Raw genomic sequence first — 25680 nt, 5'->3', positions numbered from 1 at the left:
TGAGAGCAGAAAAAAATCACCAGGGCTGTCGGTGACTCGGAGAATTAAATACCTAGGAGTGCGTTTTAAATAATTAGGAATAGATTATCTTTACCGTACGATGCTTCAAATCAGTGCTAACGGGATAATTTCGTGTTTTTTTTATTTCTTCTCCCGTGGTCACACCGCAGGTTACTTTTATTTTCAGCTAGCCTTACCTCCTCCGCTCGGACCTGCTAGCACCGCTTGCAGGAGTGAATATACGTGATATATTTGTGGGAAACCTTTTGTCCCCACCTGTATGCGGCAGGCCATCATGTGAATAGCTTTGTTTTCTCATTTCGAACTGACCATAGGCATACAGCGTGTGCAAACACGATGAGAAGCAAACACTCTCGCGCCAAATATTACCAGCTTGTGTCACAATGAAAACGGCCCGCCGTATGGACGATGCCGTTCTTGCGGAAGTGATGAAACTCTCATTACGTCAGTTTACAGCGTTTTGAAAGTGAGGTTAATTATTGGGTCTTTGCTGGGCGATAAGCGCATGGCACTAATGGATACAGTTTAGTTCTGCACACTGTGAAGCATATTCTCCTTCCCTCTACCTTGACCACACTTGAAATCCCGCGAAGCCTTTTACACTCGGCAAGCGAAAACTAATTCCTGCGAATCCACCCCTACTACACGTGCACTACGTGTTATGCTTCTGAGGCCACCCCCGCTATCAAGTAGGCGGTGCCGGCCTTGAGAGCACGTTATTGGTTCTGCCCAGGCATGAAATGGCCCCTGGTTTACTCTCAATGCATCCTCCTAATGTGCCTTGTCTGCTAATCGTGCTTGAGCTGCGCCGCTTCACATGTTACATTTCCCCGAACGATTGGACATTTTCAGTTTCCCACGTGATCAACCTTTGTGCAGCCACCATACCACATCGAACACGTGGCGCAGCAAACCACCCATGCATTTCTATGGCTTAGAGCTGCGCGGTTTAATGGTTTTCTTTTCATATTCTTTTCCTTTCTCTTTCTAATCTGTTTTTCATACTATCACGCTCTTCTCGCTGCAGCTGTTAGTAAAAGGTAATTATGAGTTGGCTCTGATTAGCGTTAACTTTCTGGTTTTCCCTTCGACTTAGACTCACTGTGCGCTTGCAGCGGGGATTCTGAGAGTATGAGCCCTGTGTGTTGACAGTGTAACTGCTATAGGCAGCAAACAAAGACAGGGCAGACTGCAGAACCTGACTTGTGGCGTCATTTCTGTCTCCTGTGCTCTGCACAACTCTTATATCTCCGCGCCAAACTTTGACACGACAGCTCACATCATTTGTCCTTCAAACGCAACCGCTGGTATTTCAGAGCGGAGCATCAACTGTTTACATGGGATGAAAATGATACTATGCTTTTGGTAATGGCATACTTCTTTCCATGCATTAGAGACTTCGGCTCAAAAAACAGCCTTAAAGTAAGAACTTTTCGTACTTACGCTGTACTGTTGTGTTTGAGGTACTTCGCCACATCCTTGTAATATTGTAGGTACTTGACTTCAACTTGATTTTCTTCCGTGATGAACACATTTACAAACTGAAAATCCCTTTGCAAGATTTCGTCCATGCGGAACTATAATGCAGAAGAGGAAGAAATTATCAAGATTTTATTAGGTTTCAAGTTATTGTTCTTCCCTCCAGTTTGAAGAAACTTTTTTGCGCCCTGGCAATAAAGTAACATTTTTTTTTTGCGCACAAAAGCACAGAAATACAAGATTTAACTTCAGGTCTTGTAACTACGAAAGCAAAACGGCAGTGCAATTATGCAGCCGTAGCAACTTGTCCCGTTTTATTTTTCTTGCTCTTTAAAGTTGGCCGCCAAAAAAAATTATCATACTCTTGCATGAAACTTCACCACCAGTTCTGAAGAGTAATCATACAATGAGTCTATAAACTCCTGGAACATTTCATGACATTGAACATGTGGTGCCGCTGCGAGGAAAAAAATGTTTGTACCTACCTTTATTTCAGAAACTAGCCCAGTTCATTGCTTGGTGGTACAGTTTCAAAATTATCTGATTTACTCGACAAGGAAAGCCATTTCGTCGAAAATGTATTCACCTTCATGCATCAACGGCCGTAAGTAAGTTTGTTATGAAAAATGGTAGCTGTCCTAAACGCCAGCCTGTGTGCAACAGCATGAGTCCAAGCTGCGCCGAATACTTACACCATTGTGAGCGCTACTTACAAACTTAGAACCGCCTCAAGCTGATTTCACACCATGTTTCGGCTTCAGGACGAATAGTGCGCACAGAAGCGGAGCATGCACTGGTCTCAATCCTTAAAGTTAAGAATTAAGAATACTTACCTTATTTTCCTGGATAGTTAGTATTTCGTTGAGAGATGACAGGTTCATTATTTTAGGTTCTGGTTTCACTTTTGAAGCGATCTGAAAGAAAATATCTAATTTTTAGTGCCTTGAAAAAATGTAATTCTACATTAGAGAGTTTTTTCTTTAAGTGTACGTTGTTCGCTTCGTCAAAATCTGTTGATATGTAATTCGTACGTATAGGCAGAACCAAGACTTAAACAATCTTTTTTCTTCTATTTGCTTCACCGATTGAATCTGGAGAGGCAAGCCTTACGTGGCTTGTGTTAAGCTGGCAGGGTGCAAGAAATGAAACGACAAGCTGTATATTTTTATCTGATTTTTGCACTGAAAGCTATACGTCACTATAACCTCGTAAAGAGTTTCAATAAAATAGTTTGACTACTGCACGTGGTAAAACAGAAGCCTTGCGCGGTAACCGACATGGTCACGTTTTTTTTTTTTTCTCGCTCGCTCAGCGCTCGCGTCCACACCCTCTCCGCCAGCTCCGTATCCCAGTCCTGGAACTAGAGCTGATCCTAGACGTCGCTATATTTTTGACCCTTGACCATTATTATGGGACTTCAGTTCTAGACGCCGCTGGGAGACTGTCGCATCCGCGAAGTTCGTCTTGATGGCCCTGTCGCTGAAAAGACCACGCGTAATGTGTACTGTTCGCGGTTTTGTGCTTCGCCGCACGGTTCTCTTGCTGCAAGCAGCATCACCTGACGGTTGCCGAGGACAAGCTTAAGAGTCACAGCGGTAGGTGCACCCGCTGTGTTGTTCTCTTCACGCAGACACACACTTCACTGCAACTTGTTTATTCGCGACTTATTGTTGAGCGCAGACCCTCCAATTCTGGGTCCAGAGGCTCAATGAAAGCGTGAACATGTTTGTCGAAGACATGTCGCGCCTGTTCAGGCGCACTTGTTCAAGCATGACCCAAGCTCAAAATGTCCCCTATCTTACACACGGCGTCAAAGAGCAGCTCTTGGCCGATCTCGCTCGCAGTCCCGCTACCAACGTGGCTGAATTTGCCAGAGAAGCGACGACGGTGGATCGAGCACTGACTTTGACTAGCCTGCCACGTGGAGCCGGTGTAAAAGGTCTTCGGGGCTGTCCGGTAAGCGGTAAGCGAGGGAAGTTCAAACTATCTCCTGTGTCTGGTTCAATTACAGGTCAAAATTACTGGCGCTCTGTTAATGCATAGATTTTATAATTTTACCGTCTCTTTTATTTCTGGAGACGTAAATAGTGAACTAATATAAATTAAGTTTGGAGACTTATCGGTGAGAGTTCCACTTTTCGACCGAAGTGGCATTATACGTGGGAGGCAATAAAAAGGGCCAAAGCATTCCTTGTCTGTAACGTTTTGTTGTTGTTACTACACGCTAATTATGTGCGGCAGGAACATAATTATGGATATAAAGAAATCGCTTTTGCACCGTTTTATTTTATTTTATTTTTGGACTCATTTTTTTTTTATCTGTAAGGCGCTGCAATCAATGAACGCAAGCTTGGCGCACTGTGTATATACAAGGAAAAACCTTTATTCTCTGTGATGCTCGTGTCCGCAGCGCTGGGACCCGTTTTTTCATTGGTACCCGCAAGCGTCCAGTTCCTCTATTCAAGGTCTCTTTACTAGCCAGTTAAACCAATCGCTGTGACTCCGCAGGAGTAAACAGCGAGCGAGCAGTAAACCGGCTCTTTATCCTGCTTTCTTCGAAGATTATTCCCTGGCAAAAAGGAGATTAAAGGAGTACTTGTGGGGAATCGACGAATCAGCCCACAACATGCTGCAGGCTTACTCGACCCGATCCGACGATAGCTAAACCTGGCCCACTACCATTCACATGAGCCAGACAGGCAAATTGCAGCCTGAAAGCCCGACTTGACCCGACGTCGTTGGGTTGATGTAAACGCCCGGTATGACGTCAAAGTGGGTGCTTGGACAATTTGTTATCAAATTGTTGAACCCGCGTAGGGATTCGGATGGGCAAAGAACCACATAGAAACAAGACTGAAATCAGTGTCCTTTCTGTGCTCTTCTTTGCTCGTACAAGTCATTGCCGTGTTGATAAACACGTAAAAGTTGGCTTCAGGTCACGTGGGACAGAAATATCACCGTGATTTAGCCGCTTGTTCAGTAATGATCAATTCGGCTCTTGAAACAACGTGGCGTAAAAGTTGGAGGGAATTAAAATGACGAAGGATTTATTACATAGCAGTTTTTTTTATTTTTGAAGCCTTACGTAGATAACATAAACTCAAGTTTCACGACATAAATGCCATTCGGCAGTTTAAAGCTTAACTGCGCATGAGAAAAGATTTAGATAAAGTTTATTTATCGGTCGCAGGCGAATCCCTCCTGGGGATTCCCATGTACTGATGTCAGACAAACCATTCCAAATGACAAAAGGCGCCATCAAAATTATGGTGGACGCCTTGTTTTAACACAAATTTAAGTGAAGACCAGTTACCTGTGCTGCGTCCTCACTGAACATCGACAGCGTTTAAAATTGTACACAAAGCGTGGTTATGCAGACAAAAATAATGATGAAGGAATAGTGGTTACATGTAAAATATAAGCAGCGACAGAGTAACAAGAAACGTGCGCAAGGTTTGAGTTTCTTTCAAATGCAAATTATTGGAAAAGAATGCACTCAATTTGAAGCGAAGGCTGTAATGCACATCGGTGTATATATCTTATTTACATAAAACATAATTAGACTTTGTATGTATTTCAGGACGTATACATGAACTCATCTGTATAACCATAGAAAACACTGATCATTGGCAGCATACCTCTTTGCATCCGTCATTAGGTCACACCAATGAAAACCGTTTAATTATTTTGTTTCATCGTTTTGCGTCTTTCACTCAATAGAAGATACAGGTACTTACTTTAGAAATGTTCTTCTCAAAGGAAATAATTTCATCGGCTACTTTGGTCACCTCTTCATTCTTAGCGTTATGACTCAATATCTCTATAGTTTCTTTTATAAACTTTCTATAGGCTTCTTCACTCTCTTTTGCAGATTGTTCGAAATAATCGTTCTCTTCTCCATAGTCATAATCAACACCGGACACGTAAAAGTCAGTAGGCACGGTCATCTGAAGAAACAAACCACCAAAAGAGCATGAACGCTTGTGAGAGGGGCAATGTTCTTCAAAGCTGATTACGAGACGACCTTACCGTGATGATCGGTACCAGTTCTTTCTCTGATATGAAATATCGAAACAGTGGCAGAGGGCCGACCTTCTTTAGTATCTCCTGGTAGGTTCTCTCATCTGACTGTAGTGGCCACTGACTCATGTTGTAGCCTTTGAGTAGGTTTCTTACGGATGCTTGTAGAGCTTGTAGGTCTCTCTCTGCAGAAAATAGATTTATATTCTTGAGGGTAAACCACTGATACCTATGAACGACGGAGACTGTTTTTAAGCAATAATATTGATAGCACAAACCAGATTTTAATTATGTGTTAAGCGACAGAGTTTAAATTGCTGCTTCAATTATTAAAGAAGCAGAAACACCAAAAATGTCTGTTTTTTTTGTGATAATAATGCGCAGGACTTGAGAGTGCGTGACCCGCGGCAGGTACGGCCGAGAGGCTGAATTATCTATTAAAACGCTTTTTCTTGCCTTCAGTTTTGGCTGCGGTTTCACGCGTCCTCACGTGGACATAGCGATCACAGAGAACCCCCAGAAGTTATGTGCACTCACAAAAGAGTAGCGCCTTCGCTGCTCCATCGTCTGCTGCTAAGGGCGTGTCTATGCACTCGGCTTCGGAGTTATCGTCCTCGCCAGATCTTTCCCGGTGTAGATAACCAGCACTGGAGCTTTCCATGTCATTCGCTGAGCAATAGCAATGACACGCAGCCTTGTGAGAGGGGAAAAAAAGCTTTGCAGTGCTTTCACGAGCCCAGTCTCCCAACATGAGTGCCTGCGCTTAAGCCACGTGCAGCGTGCGTCTACGTGATAAGGTCGGCGCAACCGAGTAAGAATCGAAACAAGGAACGCTATCAGTCAGACACGCATCTCAAAATGTGGCCTATTTTGGGTCATTCCAAGCCAAACGTCCCAGGCGTTGCGCTCGACCATCTCCAATTTGTTCAAAAAAAATTCATGGAAACTTATCGTAATATGCGTAATGAAAGCCTGAAACATTTTTGCCGAAAAAAATTTATTCGCGAGGTGAGGGCAGTTTGAATATTTAGAAAAGGCGAGAAATCAGGCACTGCTTAATAATTAATATTAAGTTCAAATATTTAGAAAACACTTCAAAAATTTTTTTCATTGACATTTGCACATATTTATCCTTCGATATATTCTTGCACAGATATATCCTTCGATATAATTCGGAGCATGGAGCTTTACACGACATAATAATTTTTAAAAAATAAAAAAATATTTGCAAATGTGTGATTTTTGTAGTCTTTTGTTTTAAATATCAACTCGCTCTGGGAAATTTTTAAATAGCCGTTTTGTTCCTCTACATGTCTTATACCTATAATAAATGTTACAGTTCATGAAACTGCGTACACAGAAGTAAAAAAAATTTGCAAAAAATGCGTTTTGAGCCAAAAACACTCGTTAATTTGACCTTGAGGTGTTCCTAGAAAAAAACTCAAACAGTAGCGGGTTACGTAGAACGGTTTATTGCCTTTCAGTTCTGAAATTTTTATTGAGGTAACTTTTGTTTAAAGCGAGAAAAGAACTTTTGAAGTTGAGCTCTCGGGGCCGCAAGTTGCGTCGTCTCTTAACGCCTCTTAACGCAGCCGCCGCGGTCGGCGGCTGCGTTTTTAGAGGAAAAACGCTAAGGCGCCCGTGTGCTGTGCGATGTCAGTGCACGTTAAAGATCCCCAGGTGGTCGAAATTATTCGGGAGCCCTCCACTACGGCACCTATTCCTTTCTTCTTTCACTCCCCCCTTTATCCCTTCCCTTACGGCGCGGTTCAGGTGTCCAACGATATATGAGACAGATACTGCGCCATTTCCTTTCCCTAAAAACCAATTATTATTATTATTATTATTATTATTATTATTATTATTATTATTATTATTATTATTATTATTATTATTATTATTATTATCTTTAGTATTTTTTACTTTGGTTTACCCAGTTTCATCACCTGCAACATTTATTATAGGTACTAGACATCTAGGGGTACAAAACGGCTATTTCATAATTTCCGACAGCAAGTTGATGCTTAAAACGAAAAACGACAAAAATGGTACATTTTTATACTTTTTTTCGATTTTTAATATATTTATGCCGTGTAAAGCTGCATCCTCCGATTTATATCGAAAGACAGAATATGTGAAAATGTCAATGAAAAAGTTTTTGAAGTGTTTTCTAAAATATTGAACTGGTTATAAATTATTGAGCAGTGCCTGGTTTCTCGCCTTTTCAAAATATTAAAACTGCCCTCACCTCAAGAATAATTTTTTTCGGCAAAAATATTTCAGGCTTTCATTACACGAATTGCGATAAGCTTCCATGAATTTTTTTTAGAACAAATTAGAGATGGTCGAGCGCAACGTCTGGGCCGTTTGGCGTGGAATGATCGTCTCTTGTCGAGATCATAGTGGTTATAGGCGAACGTTTTCCGTTGCGCGGTAGAACAGCGCAATGCTGGCTGAGCAGCTTGGGCTTCCTATTGGGAACTCAAATTGTTTCCATATACCTGTGCGGGGCCTTGTCAAGGGCGGCGAACATGTACAGTCATTTGCAAAAGTTTGCGGGATAACGATAGATAGAAAAAAAAGTGGTTGAGGCACGTAGTTAAGCGCAGCAGGTCAATTAAACACATATAAACGTCGGGAGACATGCGTCTCCCATTTGCTGGAAGAATACCATCTGACTGGATAGCGAGCCAAAGCAGAATTAAATTTTTTTCCGGAAATCCCCATCTCGCAAACTTTTCTCCATGACTGTACAGGATGTGTGCCTTGCTCTACATCCGCCTTCATAGATTATATCTACCCAGTATCTGCCCAGACTGTTAGCTTTACACCACTCTCTAGCATGATTGCGGTTTACGTGAAACTCTGGACAAGGTATGCGTCACGACGCTCGATAGAGACAACATTCAAACACCAGTACTGGATCACCTTTGCGCTAAACTCAACAAAAGTCTCGTCGACAACTACCAAATGGCTCAGGAAGCCTCCGGGGACTCTGATTTGTCGTATTCTCAAGTTTCAGAGTGGTTGAATCGTTTAAGGATTGCCGGGAAGATTTGGATGATGAATGCCACTCTGGACGGCCATCAACCAGCAAAAGGGCGGGAATTTTTCGATTTGGATGATGAATGCCACTCTGGACGGCCATCAACCAGCAAAAGGGCGGGAATTTTTCTCGTCTTGGTTATGTTTTCAACACCGACCGTCCAATGAGTGTGCGGATGGTAGCAGACTATCTCAATATTACGAAAGAATCAATGATTGAAAAAAATTCTTCCCTAACACTGGTTCAGTGTTCGACTTAAGAGCGCTAGCTACGGGAGCTTCAAGTGTTTACATCGGTGTGCTCAGCAAACGTGGAGAAGACAAATTCCCAACATGCGCGCATGTTTCCTTTCCTAAGAGAAGCAGCGCCATCTACCTCATGGATATTTCACTACTAATGTGATCACACAGCCATCTTCGCTATATCCGGTATATTCCCTTGCTATACCAATTAACAAATTTTATAAATGTGTGCATCACAACACGACGAATCGTTTGACACCATCCAGAACTATCCTACGAAAAACGGTCTGGCCGTAATGGCCGTTTGAAGGTCCGCGGAATGCATGGTTTGGGGGCGGAAAGGTCGTCGGTGCGAATGCCACACATATTTTGCGAATCATCTCAATTAGTATTTTTATTCTCAAGAAATGTCAAGTCATTTGGCACCACTTAGAATAATGTGCGTCACACGAGTGGCCCCCAAATTTTATGCAAACGTTGGTCCCGGAGGGGGCGCCACTTCAATGGCCGCTGTACTGGCACATATATAACAGATCGAAAGTATAGGTATCAATATAAGGAATATAGAAACTATAGGAACCAAAATAAAACAAACATTTTCAGGATGCTGAATCTGGCTACATGCGATCTGTCCCGTGGGATTCCATTGAAAAAAGACGTTTTTGCTTTACTGATTTCGCACGAAAAAACCGCGATCACTCTTCAAAAAGTTACACTATCGTGAAGGGCAGTTTTCATGGCATTAGTAGGACCAGAAGGAGTAGGAATTCGGTGCTGAAATATTTCCATAGTATTTATCGTCCCTTTCGTCTACCTTTACGGTAAACTCTGACTTCCATCTCAGTGAGTTTTTGTTGCATGTTGAAATCTGCTAGAAGTTAAATATTGCAAAATATGGGCAAATTTGATTCGCGTAAAAAAAATTATCGCTGATTTTAGTCACAATTTCTCTTAAAAATCCTTAGTAGCTGAGAATTCTAGGGCAAAAGTAAAGAGTTGCACTGTATTCCTTAAATTGTAAAATTAAATGCCTAATGTAGCCACATACTTCCGCCCAGTTACCTTTACTGGGTAAATGTCGCTTAAGAAAGAATGACGTTCAGGAGTTTGATTTCGAACCCACTATATTTAATATAATTTTATTTTCCACAAAGCCAGCATCTAAGAAAATGCTTTTGGAAGTTTGGTTTCCCTGGTTCACTTCCTTAATAAGTGGAAACATGATTGTGTTGGCTAGTTCGCGTAGCTTCTGTAAGACTTTCTTAAGTGGATTACAATTTATACAGCAAGGCGCACATCATTCACGTTGCAGCTCAATTAAAATATATTATTTTTTTTGCAAAACTAATTAAAATTACAATTTTTGGCTTTACGGCACACAAATATGTTGCGAAATTGAAGTCCGTCTACTTCAAAAGCATGCCCAGTTTTCAAATTTTCTGAATCAGCACTGCGGTTCGAAATCTGTAAGGTGAAAAATGCGAATTTTAAATCTGGTTAATTTAGCATTTCCTTTTGCAGATTGGTAAATTAGATTTGGTTCAATTTTAATCAAGCAAATACACACTCGGCTTTTGTATTTTATGACACAGAAAAAATTAACGGGATTTCGGCGACCATAGCAGGGGCAGCGGCGCCATTTTATAAATGGCAAACTCGACAACTCAATTGAACGGCTTTTAACAGCGCATGCTCGACGCTCGATATTTGGAACCAGAATGCCGATTCAGAAAATTAAAAAAACTGGGCGTGTCTTCAATACAGCGGCTTTCAATTTCAAAATATAATACTGCGCTCCAAAACAGAAAATTAAAAACTTTCGTTTTTGGCGTACTAATTGACAATTGGGCTTTATTTCACCGACATCATGTACATAATGTCCACCTTACTGTAGATAGAATACTACTGCACAGACCAGACTGACGTATCTCTCACGGTATTAAAAAATAGAATTGCGTAGAGAAAAAAAAATCGCCCGGTTTATCGTAGGGTTCTAAACTACTTAGGTGCCTTTCAGACGAATAAAAAAATGCACACATCAGCATCAAGTTTTCTGTTAGAGCCCGGCCTTTTTCAGTAGTCATGACAGAGGCCGAGCAAACAGCGACGTTGAAGTTCACATTAATTATTTCTCACCTTCTTGGGTGCATGATATATATGCATTTACCAACTTTGCAGTGGCGTTCGGGGATTCCGTCGACGTTGAACATGAGTCCAAAAGATCTGTAATAGGCAGTTATGATAAGCGAGCTCGTTTTCATTGTAATTTCTTAGCTTTCCAGAAAAACTAACTACAATCGCAGTAAATGTGTACGGGATAGACTCACTGATTCCGTTTATGGGGGTTTAACGTCCCAAAGCGACTCAGGCTATGAGAGATGCCGTAGTGAAGGGCTCCGGAAATTTCGACCACCTGGGGTTCGTTAACGTGCGCTGACATCGCACAGTACACGGGCCTCTAGAATTTCGCCTCCATCGAAATTCGACCGTTGCGGCCGGAATCGAACCCGCGCCTTTCGGGCCAGCAGCCGAGCGTCATAACCACTCAGCCACCGCAGTGGCCTCACTGATTCGGGTTTTTTCGGCACACATTTTTGTCCACTATATTGAGACATTACATATAATTTTTGTCGCTGGCACAGCACCGAGAACATACAAAGCTTTTGTGATAATAGGTACCTCCACCGGTACTCAACTAATAAATCAATCAGTGAATTAGTTTAGAGAGTGAAATGTCTCCGAGGATACCTTAGCTTAGACGTGAAACGGTCTCATTCCGAGCGGAAACTGAACTGCAGTGCGAGGAAAGAGATGAAGATGTTAATGAAAAGAACGAGTAGAAAGAAAAGAAGAGAATGGTAGATAAGTAGAGGGCTGGGAAGCGTGTGGGCGGCATTAGCCATCCCGCAGACGCGCACCATGGTGTTTCAACACATCAAACATGCCCTGTTTCTGCTCCAGTTAATTTCTGTTGGACAGGCAACGTCCTCCCAAGGAGCTCTCTGCTGGTACGCTTCGCTAGTCTCATTGCTGAAAGCCTTCCACGAAAATTGACAACCAGCGGTAGCTCCAGTTAGCCGGTGTATTAATGATAAGTAGAAATTTCTGCTTCTTGAAACAAACCACGCACAACGTACTCTGCAAATTTAGCTTGCGCATGATGCATAAACTGCTTTTCAATTCAACTGAGTGTATGCGATGATGTTGCCCTCTATTGATTGTGGTGACAGCTGGATCCCACAGGAAAGTTGCCCGGCCAGAGAACAGACTAGGGGCCATTAGATGCGTGATCACACAGTCACATAGTACCCCCGCTTCAAACAAGATCTAGAGCAAAACTACATTTACGGCCCTCCTGCGATTCCCTACAGAACACGACACGCTGAAATTATTAAAACTGTTTACCACACCTACTCACTCTTTTATGATGGCTGCGAGGCATTGTTTTCCAATAAAATGCTTTCTTTTTAATAGAGCCATCCGATTAAATCGTGAGGACCAGTGAAATTGTTGCTCTGTGAAAATGTGCAAAATTGGCAGGCTGATCCGGACTGATGCGATGAAGCTGCGACAAAAGAAGGCTTTGGCTCTCGCTCTTTTTGTGTTTATTTCTCTCGGTTTCCTGACCAATGATCTACCTGTTGGCTGGGGCAGCATGTTTGCTACAAAGAACCTTTAGCTTTCGCCGAAACTGTGTGGTTTTGATCACATGTGATTTTACTTCGGGCCAGTGCGACGTGTTTGCGACCAGACGCTTGTTGCTTTTGAAGTACTTTCCCTTGCACCTACCGCTTTAGCCCTCTCCTTTCCTCGTCGCCTCAGCACAGGTTCTAGTACCTTGCCCTTCCACCTGAGAGCTTTGGCGTCGCAGTTGTGCTGTGAATTATGTCGCATGGCTGGAATGCATACTAGGTGGGAGTAGAGCTCGTTTTAATTCAGCGGATGGTCATCCAGGACTAAGCCCATTGTCTTCCAATTTTAGCGTACATGACTGATGTGGTACCTTTTACAAATAGGCGAAGCGAGCTACAGCTACTCTGATATATGTGAGAAGGAAGCTTGAAACATCGGATTCGAATTCAGTGTTGAGAAATCGGTCAACGATGGCATGACTGGAACATTATCAAAACAGGGAAGTCAAATATCTGCTCTGTGTACTGTTTTGTTCTTCTGTACCTGCTTCACTTTTTTTTACCGTCGTATTTTCCTTTCCTTAGAAGGACTTTGGTGTAGGCCAGTTGGTATGACATCATGAAGAGCAAAACCGCAAAACAGGACGGGACTGAGGCAGGCGACAACACAGGGCGGTACTGACAACTGAACATTTATTGAAACATAGCAGAGCTTATAAGGATCAGTCGCGCGTGTAATCTGGAAAGCAATCATAAATCATAAAAAGAAGATGAAGCATGAACTGTTTCTACATGCTTCATCTTCTTTTTATGATTTATGATTGCCTTCTAGATTACACGCGCGACTGATCCTTATAAGCTCTGCTATGTTTCAATAAATGTTCAGTTGTCAGTACCGCCCTGTGTTGTCGCCTGCCTCAGTCCCGTCCTGTTTTGCGGTTTTGCTCTTCATAATTTCCTTTCCTTATCTGCATCTCTGGTATTCTTGTTTTTATGACCAATCCTTTTAGTGCGAAAGAGCTATTCCAATGGGTAGACCCTGAGAAACATCTTGCGATGTTTGTGGGTTTGCGTCAAGAGCATAGAATGAATGAATGAATAAATAAACAAAGTAAATGTTGCCGCGACTGGTATTCGAACCTGCGGCGAAGCAAAGAGATCAGCTTCGCTGGCCAGTGCATGAGAGCAGCATGCTACAACCGCCGCCGATGACGCCCCGTGCTAAACTGCAACTCTCTCTTGCGCTGTGCATTGCACATCGTCGCCTTGGTCAATTTCCATCTGCGGCGCGAACAGATCAGATTGTCGGGAAATCGCGGGTTTGCAACAGAACACCAAAACTAGAGGTGCAGCATAGCAGGCTTCTGAGACCGGACTGCGCGTGCCCGGCTTGCGCCCCGGGCACGCCCCGCTCCACTTTGCTTCTCTCTTCTGCCGAATAGCGTAGCTGACTCCAATGCACCAGCTGGGAGCGCCGAACTGCGCGCCACCGCGTTGCGTCGTCGGTGGGTGCTACAAGATCATCTCAACCTCGATCAGAGCTTAACCAGTGTCTAATAACGTCGCCAGGCGGGCCGACGACCCAGCATAGCAAAACCATGAGCCAATAAGTCTAAACACATGCTTTCGCACATCTACTCAGTTTATTAAAACGGACGCTTGGGTGAGTTGGTAAGTCATTTTAATCAGAACAGCGCGCAGTTTGACAGGGACAACGAGGGAGACACGACCCAGACTGTGTCGTGTCTCCCTCGTTGTCCCTGTCAAACTGCGCGCTGTTCTGATTAAAATACTGAGTTTAACTAGGTTAAAACCCTCCCATTTTGTATGTGTTCCACTATATTACTTCGTTCAGCAATTTTTTTCTCATTTATATTTTGGTAACTTCTCTTATTCAATGCAGCCGCCGCGGTGGCTGTGTGGTTATGGCGCTCGGCTGGTGGCCCGAAAGACGCGAGTTCGATCCCGGCCGCGGCGGTCGAATTTCGATGGAGGTGAAATTCTAGAGGCCCGTGTACTGTGCGACGTCAGTGCACGTTAAAGAACCCCAGGTGGTCGAAATTTGCGGAGCCCTTGACTACGGCGTCTCTCATAGCCTGAGTCGCTTTGGGACGTTAACCCCCCCCCCCCCCCCCCCTAAACCCTAAACCCTCTTATTCAATGCATTGTATAGGTAGTGAAGTTTTAACTATCATAGGCTCTTACTTTTACTTACAGCCACTGAACAATGGCTCTGGCGTGTTGTGAGTGTTCAGGTCATGCGAGGCACAAGCGAATTGCAATACAACCGCTGATATGTTTGCTGTCAGGCCGGCAGTTGTAGCAGTTATTCATAGCGCAGCAACAAAACAGGAGACAAACACAAGCGCTTGTGTTTCTCCCCTGTTTTGTTGCCGCGCTATGGAACATAACGCATACCCACTAGCCCGAACCATCACCTTGTTAAGTTGTAGCAGGCTGGCCTGAGCTCTGTTGTGAACTCAAATTACGTGTGGGAAATTATACTGCCGTGTTTTTGTGGTTCAAGTGACATAAACACTTCTTACACGTCACAGCCTTCGCTCGGCTAATGAAACCGAAACCAAAACAGCACCAAAAATAAATTCAATTAGCAGTTATTTATCGGTCAGAGGAAAATGCTACAAAGTTAGTCATGTATCGTAATGTCTAACGCATCATTTGAAAGAAGGAAACACGCATGTCCTTCCCGCGGGCCCACATGACCAACACCTCCACAGGCAATATTTCATTTCGTTGGCTAACGGGTGAGCCGGAGTGTTCGCCAACGATGTACCACATCAACATTCCAGATATACAGCGTGAAAAACACTGGACTAATCCTTCTTATAGCTATCGCCGTAAAAGGTTTGTTCAGTCCAGAGGGCTGTTCTAAAGCCCAATCATCGTCATCCTTTCAGCGCCTATGCATTCGCCACTAGACGCTCACACGGCAGCACACATGCATACTTTTAAGCCATTATGTACTTTGACAAAAAGATGGTTCCAGTGAGAATACGTAGCAACTTTTAGATACATTGCCGGGTAAATAGCTACGGTTTCCTCAATACCGCGCTAGTATGTGCAGCCATATGTATGTCATAAAGTGTAACCAAGAGCTTAAAAACTTGACTTTTTTGTGTTACGGTTAACCTTCTGTGAGGTATCCATAACAAATGATATCATACGTAACAAATGGTATCAAAAGGTTTTAGCTAACAATGGCTTTGAGTCACTTGCCTGCAAGGTCCTTCACTGCTTTGTCCTTCAGAGGCTTCGGTTCCTCTTGGCTGCCATTCCACTTCCCGCAGATGTAATTGTGAAAATCATCGCAAGGCTTGGAAGACCCTCTTTGCGCCTGAATCTGTTGTACTGCATAATAAAAATACAATGGCTGGTTTCATCGAGGTTCAAGCATTAGTGTATCCTGAGACGTCTGTTCTTCCTACTTAAAATGTCTGTTCATTGCCAGATAAACAGAAGTTAATGTAAAATTCGCCTCATGCTACGCGAAAGAGCGCATTTCAGGCGACACCAATACTGAAGGTTCATTAGTACAAAAAAGCCTCCTTTAATGATGTAGAGCTACGTTAACAAACGACGCCAGCAAAGTGTTGATAAGTTTTTAATGACCAGTAAGAGAGAACGTAACGTATGGTGAATTAATTCAAAAGAAAAAAAAATTGGAGGGCACATTTAAGTACCGCCTTAAGGGTATGACCCGACAGCTTAATGGGTTAATGCCCATATACGCATAATTGGTTATTCTCTACTTAATATTCACAGATTTCTGTAGGTCCTCATGCCCCTCATGTGGCAAATGACTGCAGCGGTTAGGGATGCACTACTGTCCTGCGATGACAGGCGCTGCCAGCTGTGGGGCTTGTGCGACCTAGGTTCTCTTTGCGAGCTACCTCTAGCGACCAGTCGTTGAGTTCCATCTGCCACGGTGGGCAGTTTGCTCACAATCCGGTGCGCAGGTTCTGATTACGCCTCAAGGTCACATAACCTAGGTGGCGCACCTGTCTCCTAGGTTGCTCCTCTAGAGGTTTTTCATGAATTTTTCGCTCGCGGTCAACGACACCGATGACTCCGACGGCGAGACCGGATTTTCTGCGACACGAGCTTCTGAACTCTATCGCGTTAATATGAGACAATGAAAACATTTTTGCCGACGGCAGCAAACAAGCGAACTCTTTTCAACCAGCCCTTAGCAATTTACGATATAAATGCGCATATCTGCACCGTGCTTACCTAATTGGTTGCATTCCTGCTGCTTACAGATTTGACCATCTGAGCTTGGTTCACCTAAGAAAAAAGAAGAAGGGTGTTTTGTTAATTCACTGCTGCAATCAGTGCTTCAGATCATACTGGGCAGAGCGAAACGTTCCGCGACAACGACGCCTAACATGAAACGAAAAGTGATTATGAAATCACTGCACACGTCTATTATCGCTACCGCCATCATTGGCCCAGCCGGGCGTGTAGAGAAGGTTTGTAATATACGGTTATAATACAGCCGAGTCCACTTATAACAGGCCGTAGTTATAACGAACGCTCATTTATTACGAATGACGGTGGTACTACCGTCAAAATTTCTATTAGGGGAAGGGCACTGCGTCTCGGATACAACGAACAACCCCGGCTGCACAACTCGATTAGAGCGAAATGCGGAGGTCGTCATTCTCCTCCCAAGCGCTTACCTCCCCCCCCCCCCCCCCCCTCTTTCCCGTGGAAGACAGTGGCGATCCAGAAAGCAATAAAAAGAATTGTAAATGCAAAAGAAGGTAGGCCTACTGGGCACCCACGAGCTTCAAGGTCAGTCAGTGTGTGTTGGGCGAAGCATCTAAGTTGGAAGAAGCGAAGGCCCCGCTTTAGGAAGAAGGAGCGCGATGGGCGCGAGAAGGGCACCGTTCAAAGCGAAAGTGCTGAGCACGGTCGGCGATCAAGAAATGAGTGAAATTCGAGAAGCTTGGACAGCCGAGTAGACATGGAGACAAAAAGTGTGGATGGATGGGAGGAACACGCAGAACGAGACTGGCGCCGTCACATTATATACCTCGCTGGCGCAGCCGGTCACGTGGCATACGCCTTTTCCCTAATCGGCTCTATGTCCAGCGCGCCGCTACCGCGTGCAGGCAGCACACTGTGAATACGTTGCTACTTTGTCCAGTTGGTACATTCTCGGCGCGCGATTGCTGATCCAGCTTCGTCGATGCATTCATCCCAGGTGCCCGAGAGCTGAAAATGCGCCTAGTATGATGGCGGACTGCTCGCCGTGTTCACCTTCGACTGCGAAAAGAAAGGCTGCCGACGTCGAAATGAAAAAAGTCATTCTTAATAAACTTGCCCAAGCTGCGAAGAAATCGGGTCTGTCAAAATCGGTCATTTTGAAAACAGCCAAAGACAACGACAAGCTCTTGAGTGCAAGCTTAAACGCCTACACAACAAGAAACCGCCTACGGAAAGCGACCTGCGCGGATCTCGAAGATGCACTGCTTAAGTGATCCGGTGACGCCGGTCTCGAAACATCCGCATCATCGCACCGCTGATGTTTTCCAAGGCAAGAGACATTGCTTTCTTCTTGGACATTCTTTCTTTCAGCTCAGGAAATGGGTGGTCCAACAGTTTAAACCTCGCCACGGAACGGTGTTCAAAACCGTCACTGGCGAAGCTCCGTCAGCGATAATCGAGGACGTCGGGCGTGGCTCTTCGAAATTATTTCAATCTTAGCAAGCTACGTTGAGCGGGACGCAGACTCCACTTTTTTACCAGATTTACTAGTTGAATTCGCCCGTGACATGTCGAAACAAAATAGGACCATGCTCGTGCTTTACAAATGTGCGGCGCTACGTGCATCCTTCCCTGACTGCGGTTACCATTCTTTTCTTGCCACCGAATGCGACTTGCGAGATTCAGCCTCTGGACATGGATATCACTCGTGAGCTCAAGGTGTCCTATCGGCTGCGCGAAATTCAGCGGATGTTGACAGCGACTGAAAGGCCAGGTCCCGATGTCACCACCGTGGAGATGCTTAAAAGGCTGAATGGATTGAGCTAACTGCGGATTGCATCACTGTTTTCATACGGCTGTGTTTATGGGCCCAGGAATGGCGGATGAGTGCGTCGAACACCCTCGTGAACAGACACATGAGAATATGTGGCAGCTCGTCGTTGATGCGCAGCTGTCTGGACGTGATGTTACTTGAGATGACTTCGTGTGTGCGGATGACGACGGCCACATAGCAGAGCCATGCAGTGACGAGGCCATTGTGCGAGAAGTACGAGCACTCATCTAATAGCAAGATTCTGACGAAGTTAATATCGAGGAGGCTGACCTGCCTTCGACGGATGTTAGCACTTCAACAGAGATAAGTTATATCGCGCCTTTAAGCAGCGTGTTGGCAGCAAGGGTCCTGGAGTAAAGCACATGACTACGCTGGAAAGGTTAGAAAAGGCCGTGGTATAGTGTGCTTTGAAGAAGCAGACGCATATAAACAGTCTTTTTTGAGAAATTACTCTTGTTCTTGATAGAGTTTAGTTTTATGGGGTTTAACATCCCAAAGCGACTCAGGCCATGAAGGACGTCGCAGGGAAGGGCTCCGGAAATTTCGACCACCTGGGGTTCTTTAACGTGCACTGACATCGCACAGTACACGGGCCTCTAGAATTTCGCCTCCATCGAAATGCAACCGCTCCAGCCGGGATCGATCCCGCGTCCTTCGGGTCAGCAGCCGAGCACCAAAACTACTTAGCTACCGCCGCGGCTTACTGTTCTTGATTGAATGCGTATTTTTGTCTCTCATATCGGAAGTTCACTTACTACTAACTTTGGCTACAACCAACAAAATAAGCGCGAACGGTCAGGTATGTTACAACTGGGCCCGACTATGATTTGTAATACAGTGGTTCCCTTTATAACGAACCTGACGGTCACGCGGATTGTGTTCGTTGTTTCCTATGATCGTAATAAGTGGACACCCTAATACACTCAAGACTACCTAATACGCGAAAAGTAGCGTTAATTTTGTAAAAATTCCCGCATGCGCGTGTATTTCTTGAAAGCAGAACCTAGCGCGACGTCTTCTATAGGCTCTCAAAGACGGTCATGCTCCCCTAGTTAAAATCCTTGTTGCCTGAAATCTGCTTTAGGGACGGGAGATATCTAATTGTGCTTCAAGCGTCCACGACAGCTGGTGGCAGGCCGGCCACAACAATCAGATTCTTAGTGTTTGGAGAGTGCTTTGCGTACAACGGCTGCATCAAAACACACAAATCTACGTGCGTCTGATCACGTATGTTTTCACCAGCGTCATCTCTCGTTCCTTAGCACATGCAGCGACGAAAGCAGCGCAGCGCACGTGCGCACAGAATATAAGCTGCACTCATGTATAACACTATTCGACAAAAAATTTGAATATTAAAAAAATGTGAAGTATACTGCTATGGAAAAAATTAAGGCAATGTTCCTTCTTCCGATGTGTAACAAAATCTGCTTTTGACAGTAGCAAGAACGTCAGCAGCAAAAAAAGTTCAAGCCTGCCGACGGAAGATCTGCAAATATATTGATTTTATACTGAAATCTTCCAATACATAAAAACATTTCGGTTATAAACTCTTTCCCGCTCAAACATTCTGTTGTCCAGAACTGTCGGGAATCAATGCTCTGCTCTCTGGCGCTGCCTGTACATGGTAGCAGCACAAGATATGGAGTCGAATGTGCAGGCCGCGCATACCACAACCTGGCTCGCCAGCAAAGGATTCACACTTCTCAAACTTGCTGAAGTTACTTCGTCCACAACCATGCGCAGTAACTTCTGCTTCCACTTCGGATGCTTTGACCAGTCGGTGCACATGCAGGCAATATTTGCTTTTGTAGGCGATTGACGCATCGTTGACCGGCGGTTACCAACGGTTTCAATGCCACCTGTTGATTTCATTTCCGGAGCGGTGTGGTGGAGCTGAGAGTTGCTCCTCGGCCTCAGCGCTTGCTGAAAGAGCGGGTTTTCCAACTTCGAGGCAGAGTTCAGAACGCCTCCTCGTTCGCTATAACCCAGTTGAGCGGCCACAGATGTTTCTTGTACCTGTGACGAATTGTCATTATTCTAATGCATATTTTGACGGCAGCACCGTAAACGTTCGTAATAAGCGAGCGTTCGCAATATCTGAGACCGCTATAACTGGACTGGGCTATATAAACTGTAATATTTGATTGAAAGTGACCCGCTGTCAACAACGTTGCAGCTTCTCTCGTAGACGCCAGTATAAGGAATAGTTTTTGCCTTTTAAAAAATATATATGAAAGAAAGCAAGGGAAAATGTGTATTTACGAGTTGCAGTCGGTCAATGCACCGATGACCATTGTGTCTCCTTTCCTGATAAGCCAAGACGCACACCTGCTGCGCAAAATCCCCCCCCCCCCCCCTTTATAGTGTCCCCATCTCGCACACATTCTTTCCGCAAGCTCATTTGCTGCTATGCGATCTTCAATAAAGCGACGGAGTAAGAATCGTTCTAAGCCAAAGCGGTTAATCCAAGTTGACTTATATCATCAGGGCTGAATTAAGTTCGTGACATTACCGAAACTATGTCTTCTCCAGTGCACATAACTACCTGGGACGTGCACATAGAATGTACTTAGTACCGGGAGTATAGGTGTTTTACGTATCCTCTTGTGTCTTATCTGCATTAATTCCAGCTGTCAGCAGTCTAACGTTAAGAGCAACTGACAAACTTCGGCTTCATTCACTCTCATAAACGCGGAACAGTCATAAGATCCGCGAATCAGACTAAAATAATATAGAAATGTCAAATTGAGAGCCCCTCTTGTGCGAAAAAACGTACGAAACTGATTAAAACAGTTGTGCGAGTGCATTGAGGGTTTCCAGCATCCGTAAACCTCATTCTTGATGCTTGCTTTGCATATCCTTGTAACGTTTTTTTTCTATTTATCACGCCAGTTCGTTTTCATTTACACGTATTAGCATTTTTATCATTCTCTCTCTGAAGATTAGCCCAATGATATATTAAATAATGCATTTTGTTGTGTTCTCGAGTGTACTATTTTCCGCTTTTGGCAAGTAGTAGGATAATCTTTTCTTGGCATGTCATTCGTTGTCTTCCATCGTTTCGAACCCAGCGCACGTTGCTGATATGCTTTCTGAAGCATGGATGCATGTGCTTTGCACTGCATTTTTCTATCTGGTAGGTCTCATAAGACCGGAGTATGTATAGAATTAAATAAATAAATAAACTGGTTCGTAATTGACAGGCACCTACCTTGGTCCAATACATCATCCTTGTCAATTCTCACTGCCAAGAACCTCCCACTTTCCACCTACATAGCTGTCGAGATACTATGAATGCATATCCGTCATATTACCCGAATTCTTCAGCCTCTCCTGGATACGTTGCAAGCACTGAGACTGCACGCTGCATTTTAAAAAATTATTTTTGCCCAACAGTGGTTTGTCACATCATAGCGCTCACCAATGTCGCGACCTTTGCCTGCGTTGTGGTGGCATCTCGAACCTCACGTGCGCTTTACTATAGTGGTGATGGCGAAAAAAGCTGACCTGTTATCCACCTGATTTCAAGCAGACTACCCTACTCGTCCTCGCGCAAGGTATGTGCACCATACGCACTTATATGGAAATGGCTTGTTCTCATCCACTAGTTTAAGTGCGCCGTGGTGTTCCGGCAGGACAGGTCACAATTAAGCTGCGAATTCCACATACGACAACCTATACACGGTATGAAATGGCAGAGCCTCGAGCTCCCATACGCCAGTCATCAAACCCCATTCTGCTTTTCTAAATTTGCCCCGCTAAGACTGACATTAGCCTTACGCCATTGCGACCACGCGAAACTAGTAGCAGATAGAAGTCATATACAGCATTGAATACTTGAAGAATGTCAGGACGTCATTTCACTGTGGCGACCACGATACAGTGCCACTATTAGTAATGACCTAGCTAAGGCTACTCAGTCCCCCATAAGAGTGCGCATACCATCTGCATTCCACTGGTAAGAGCCGACACTGCGGGACATCTTCGTGTGCTTTTTCGCAACACGTCTTTGGCTTCGTGGAATACTCCAGGAAGATAAGGAGCCGCTTGCGCAACCTCGACCCCTTACTGCAATTCAAGGTACCTTCGGGCCACTGCCGCTGCTATTTAATCCGGTTGTGTGGCCTTTGGCGTGGACTGGCGTACACAAAGGCTTACTACCGTCTCATGCAATCGCGGGTTCTGCAGCGTGTGAGCACTGTGGGTGTGAAGAGACGATTGCGCACCTACTTTTTGACCACACTCGAATGGACAGTGAACGAGTGTCTCTGAAGGCAGAACTCTGCAGGTTGTATTCATGCCTCTACCAGAGGCCAATATTAAGGAGCTCGTTGACCATACATTTGCTGTTTCTGAAAACTGGGTAGGCTCACCACTCGGAATGAGAGCGAGCAACTAGACGTGAGTGCCCACGGAAGCTTCACGCAGGCCTACTAAGCGGCATCCGAAGCGAGCTACCCTTCACATGCATCCCGCGTAAGTCCAAAGTGAACAAGGGAGGACGAAGCCTCAGGGTGCCGGCCGTTTATTGGAGTCCTTGGTAGAGAGTGGGAATGTAGATGGTTCCCCGCTTCCTTGTTCAGGCCATCACCCCGAGGCTTCCTCCTCCCTCGTTCAGAACCCCATCTACCTGCCCTTTCGTTGTCATGGACTCCAAAGGCAAGCACCATCTGATACTTCCCCTGATCTTGTTCAGAAAACCATTTACCTGTCCTCTCTCTACCATTGACTCGTAAGTCCCCACTCTGTTTTCCTCCCGTTCCGGCGGTACTTGCCCGTGGAAACAGTGTTGCATGTGAATGTAATAAACGAACCGCTGCCGGCGAAGAATTTCCTTGACCGGGTGCAGTTGCGGGAATTCACGAGTGGAGTAGCTACATGCCTTTCACTTTACGTATTTCCCCCTCTGTGCTAGAAATAGTTATAGCAATGAAAATAGAGTTTTTCTGAATTCAGTAACTCGCATTTTGCGAAACGTGCTGCCAGTGGTATGGGTCTTTCGATAAATATGGATTAATCGAACAATTAATGCACTTCGCCAATACATGTAGAGGCGGCAATCCCAAAATTTTTGTTACATTGTTGCAGCTAGAGACTTGGAGCCGCCTGCTTGATTTGCTAGCATAAGTGAATACTGAATTTGATTTGAAGGTGGCTCTGAGCATTGTTGATCAGCATTTTGTTCCGTTGAGGGCATTAAACTGAATGAGAGACTCCGTTTGGAAAAGCAACTAGTCAGTGTCACAAAAAAAAAAACGGTCGATATGCTCTATTTTTGGCAACATCATCAAGACACTAGTGTGACTCTATGGCATAAGGTACTTAACTTAGATCTCGTCTTCAAAGTGTTGGGCACGTTATTCTGCTCGCTGAATGCCCGTACGACCTAGCCCCAAAAAGATCGCTATTAGATCCCCTAAATTATATTAAATATTCAAGAATAATCCAGAATTATATCAAGAATATATCAAGAATATATCAAGAAATAGAAGCATACCCTTCGACTCGCAAATAGCGACGCACAGGATTCCAAGGATAATTTGAATAATCATTGTCCTCTGTAAAGGAAAAACAGCAGAAATAGCATGAATTTAATGTCGAAGATTGGTAATGCAACTTTCCTAAGCTGCGTTCAGAGAGAGCGCCTAAAAGTTCTATAGCTGAATAATTCTTCACGAAACTTCATTCACACATAATCTCGCATAACATGCATAATATATGCTTATCTCGGTACATAGCTTCGTATTCTTTGCTCACATACCTTACCTTAAGAGATTTCAATGGTTCTTCAGTCATTCCAACGGATCTTCAACGAAAGATCCTCCTAACAAGAATGCCTCAACTAACTGAAATGTTAACGTCGTCGATGAAGTTTTCTGAACGCGCAAGTCAAGAACAAGCTGCGTTTTCTCAATACCTGGAAGCGCAGCTTAGGATTGAGGGGGGCCCTGTAACGGTCGTGCTGGCAAGCGTGGAGTAAAAGCTTCATTTCATGGCTACACGCTCAAATTTCCAAGCAATTACGCTTTTTCGTGCCTGCCGTATCCTGAAAACTTTGGGTGGACTTTTTCATTCCTGCTACCGGAGTAACACAAAATCCGCCATCCCCATCACATAACGAAGTGTTCAAGGAAGAGGAAAGATTTTGCATTCCGCTAAGCGATCGTGAAAGGCCTTTTCGGGGCGAAAATTCTTGACTGTTGGAAAATTGCTCCAACCAACCTCGTTACGTGCTGACCAGAAACAATTCTTGAAAATGGCCTATCATTACGAAAAGAGTGAGGTAACATTATGTGTGATCCCCACAATGTCTCCTGGAAGCTTTACATCGCTCTTTGTTCTGACTTTACGAAACAAGAACAGCAAGCAGGCGCAGACTCTGAAGGTACGTTATGAAGTAGGGCAGACATGTAGGTTGTCTCTTTCCGAGAGGGCACCTCATCCGCATCGTGAGAGAACGCAAGAAGTGGTTTGAAGGGAAGAAGACAGACAGAAGTGGCAGTGCTTGCCACGTAGTTTAGCTTTTAAAGTGTGTCGGTTGGTCCAGCGCTCGTGCTGGACCTAGTTGGGAGATAACTCGGCGGTGACAGCAGTGAAATTTCAACTTTGAGATCGTAGGAATTTTAATTACCATGACTGTCGGCCCTGTTGTTTCAAGACTAGAAACATTCGAAGGAGCGTTTCTAGGTTCCTGATGTCATTGAAAGGCATTGCCGGATCATCGAAGTGGGCTCATAATAATTAGCGAGCGATCCATTCACGTCTGTCGAACGTATGCAAGAAACTTCACTCTGCTAGCACGAAACTGCAAAGCTGTGCGCTGGGATCGGAAAGCAGAGAAAGAAAACGCAAACAATTAAAAAACTGGCCGACGATTACGGTAATCGGTAATGCGAAATTTGAGCTCAGCTCTTCAGAAGAGTGTTATGCTTATCTATCTGCCACCCTTCGGGACATTCCTATGGCAGCCACCTTCCGGTTGTCCATTCCTCCACTCTCGCTGTGGAAAGTGGCGTTTAGCTCTGTTACTACCTGCAACGGCTGACAGGTGGCGTGTTACGCCGACAACACCCATGACTACGAGGCGGAATCCAGGGAGGGACGCATAAGAGCTGCGCTTCAGAAAGTACATCGCGGCAGTATATATTTCTCAGAGGAGCGAGCATTTTTAATGAG

The 25680-nt window shown here is 44.5% G+C and overlaps 1 protein-coding gene across 3 annotated transcripts in view; it reads right to left on the bottom strand.

The window, feature by feature from the left end:
• The window catches only part of LOC144121048 (neprilysin-1-like), a 75985-nt gene that overhangs the window by 25884 nt on the left and 24421 nt on the right, over positions 1–25680 (bottom strand). For 2 of the 3 annotated variants that reach the window (XM_077653964.1, XM_077653965.1), the window contains exons 2-9: positions 24002–24062; positions 16692–16745; positions 15678–15809; positions 10945–11031; positions 5530–5705; positions 5238–5447; positions 2334–2414; positions 1465–1598 (exon numbers count right to left, since the gene is read on the bottom strand). In XM_077653964.1, coding sequence (XP_077510090.1) covers positions 1465–1598; positions 2334–2414; positions 5238–5447; positions 5530–5705; positions 10945–11031; positions 15678–15809; positions 16692–16745; positions 24002–24056 — 929 coding nt within the window. In that variant the 5' untranslated portion in view covers positions 24057–24062. Of the gene's footprint in view, positions 1–1464; positions 1599–2333; positions 2415–5237; positions 5448–5529; positions 5706–10944; positions 11032–15677; positions 15810–16691; positions 16746–20766; positions 20833–24001; positions 24063–25680 lie in introns of all 3 variants that reach the window. The other variant, XM_077653966.1, reaches the window with a different exon arrangement.

This window comes from Amblyomma americanum, chromosome 2, assembly GCF_052857255.1.
Source record: "Amblyomma americanum isolate KBUSLIRL-KWMA chromosome 2, ASM5285725v1, whole genome shotgun sequence".
Classification (NCBI taxonomy): domain Eukaryota; kingdom Metazoa; phylum Arthropoda; class Arachnida; order Ixodida; family Ixodidae; genus Amblyomma; species Amblyomma americanum.
The sequence above is the reverse complement of the archived record's forward strand: the minus strand, read 5'-3'. Positions and strand labels throughout refer to the sequence as shown.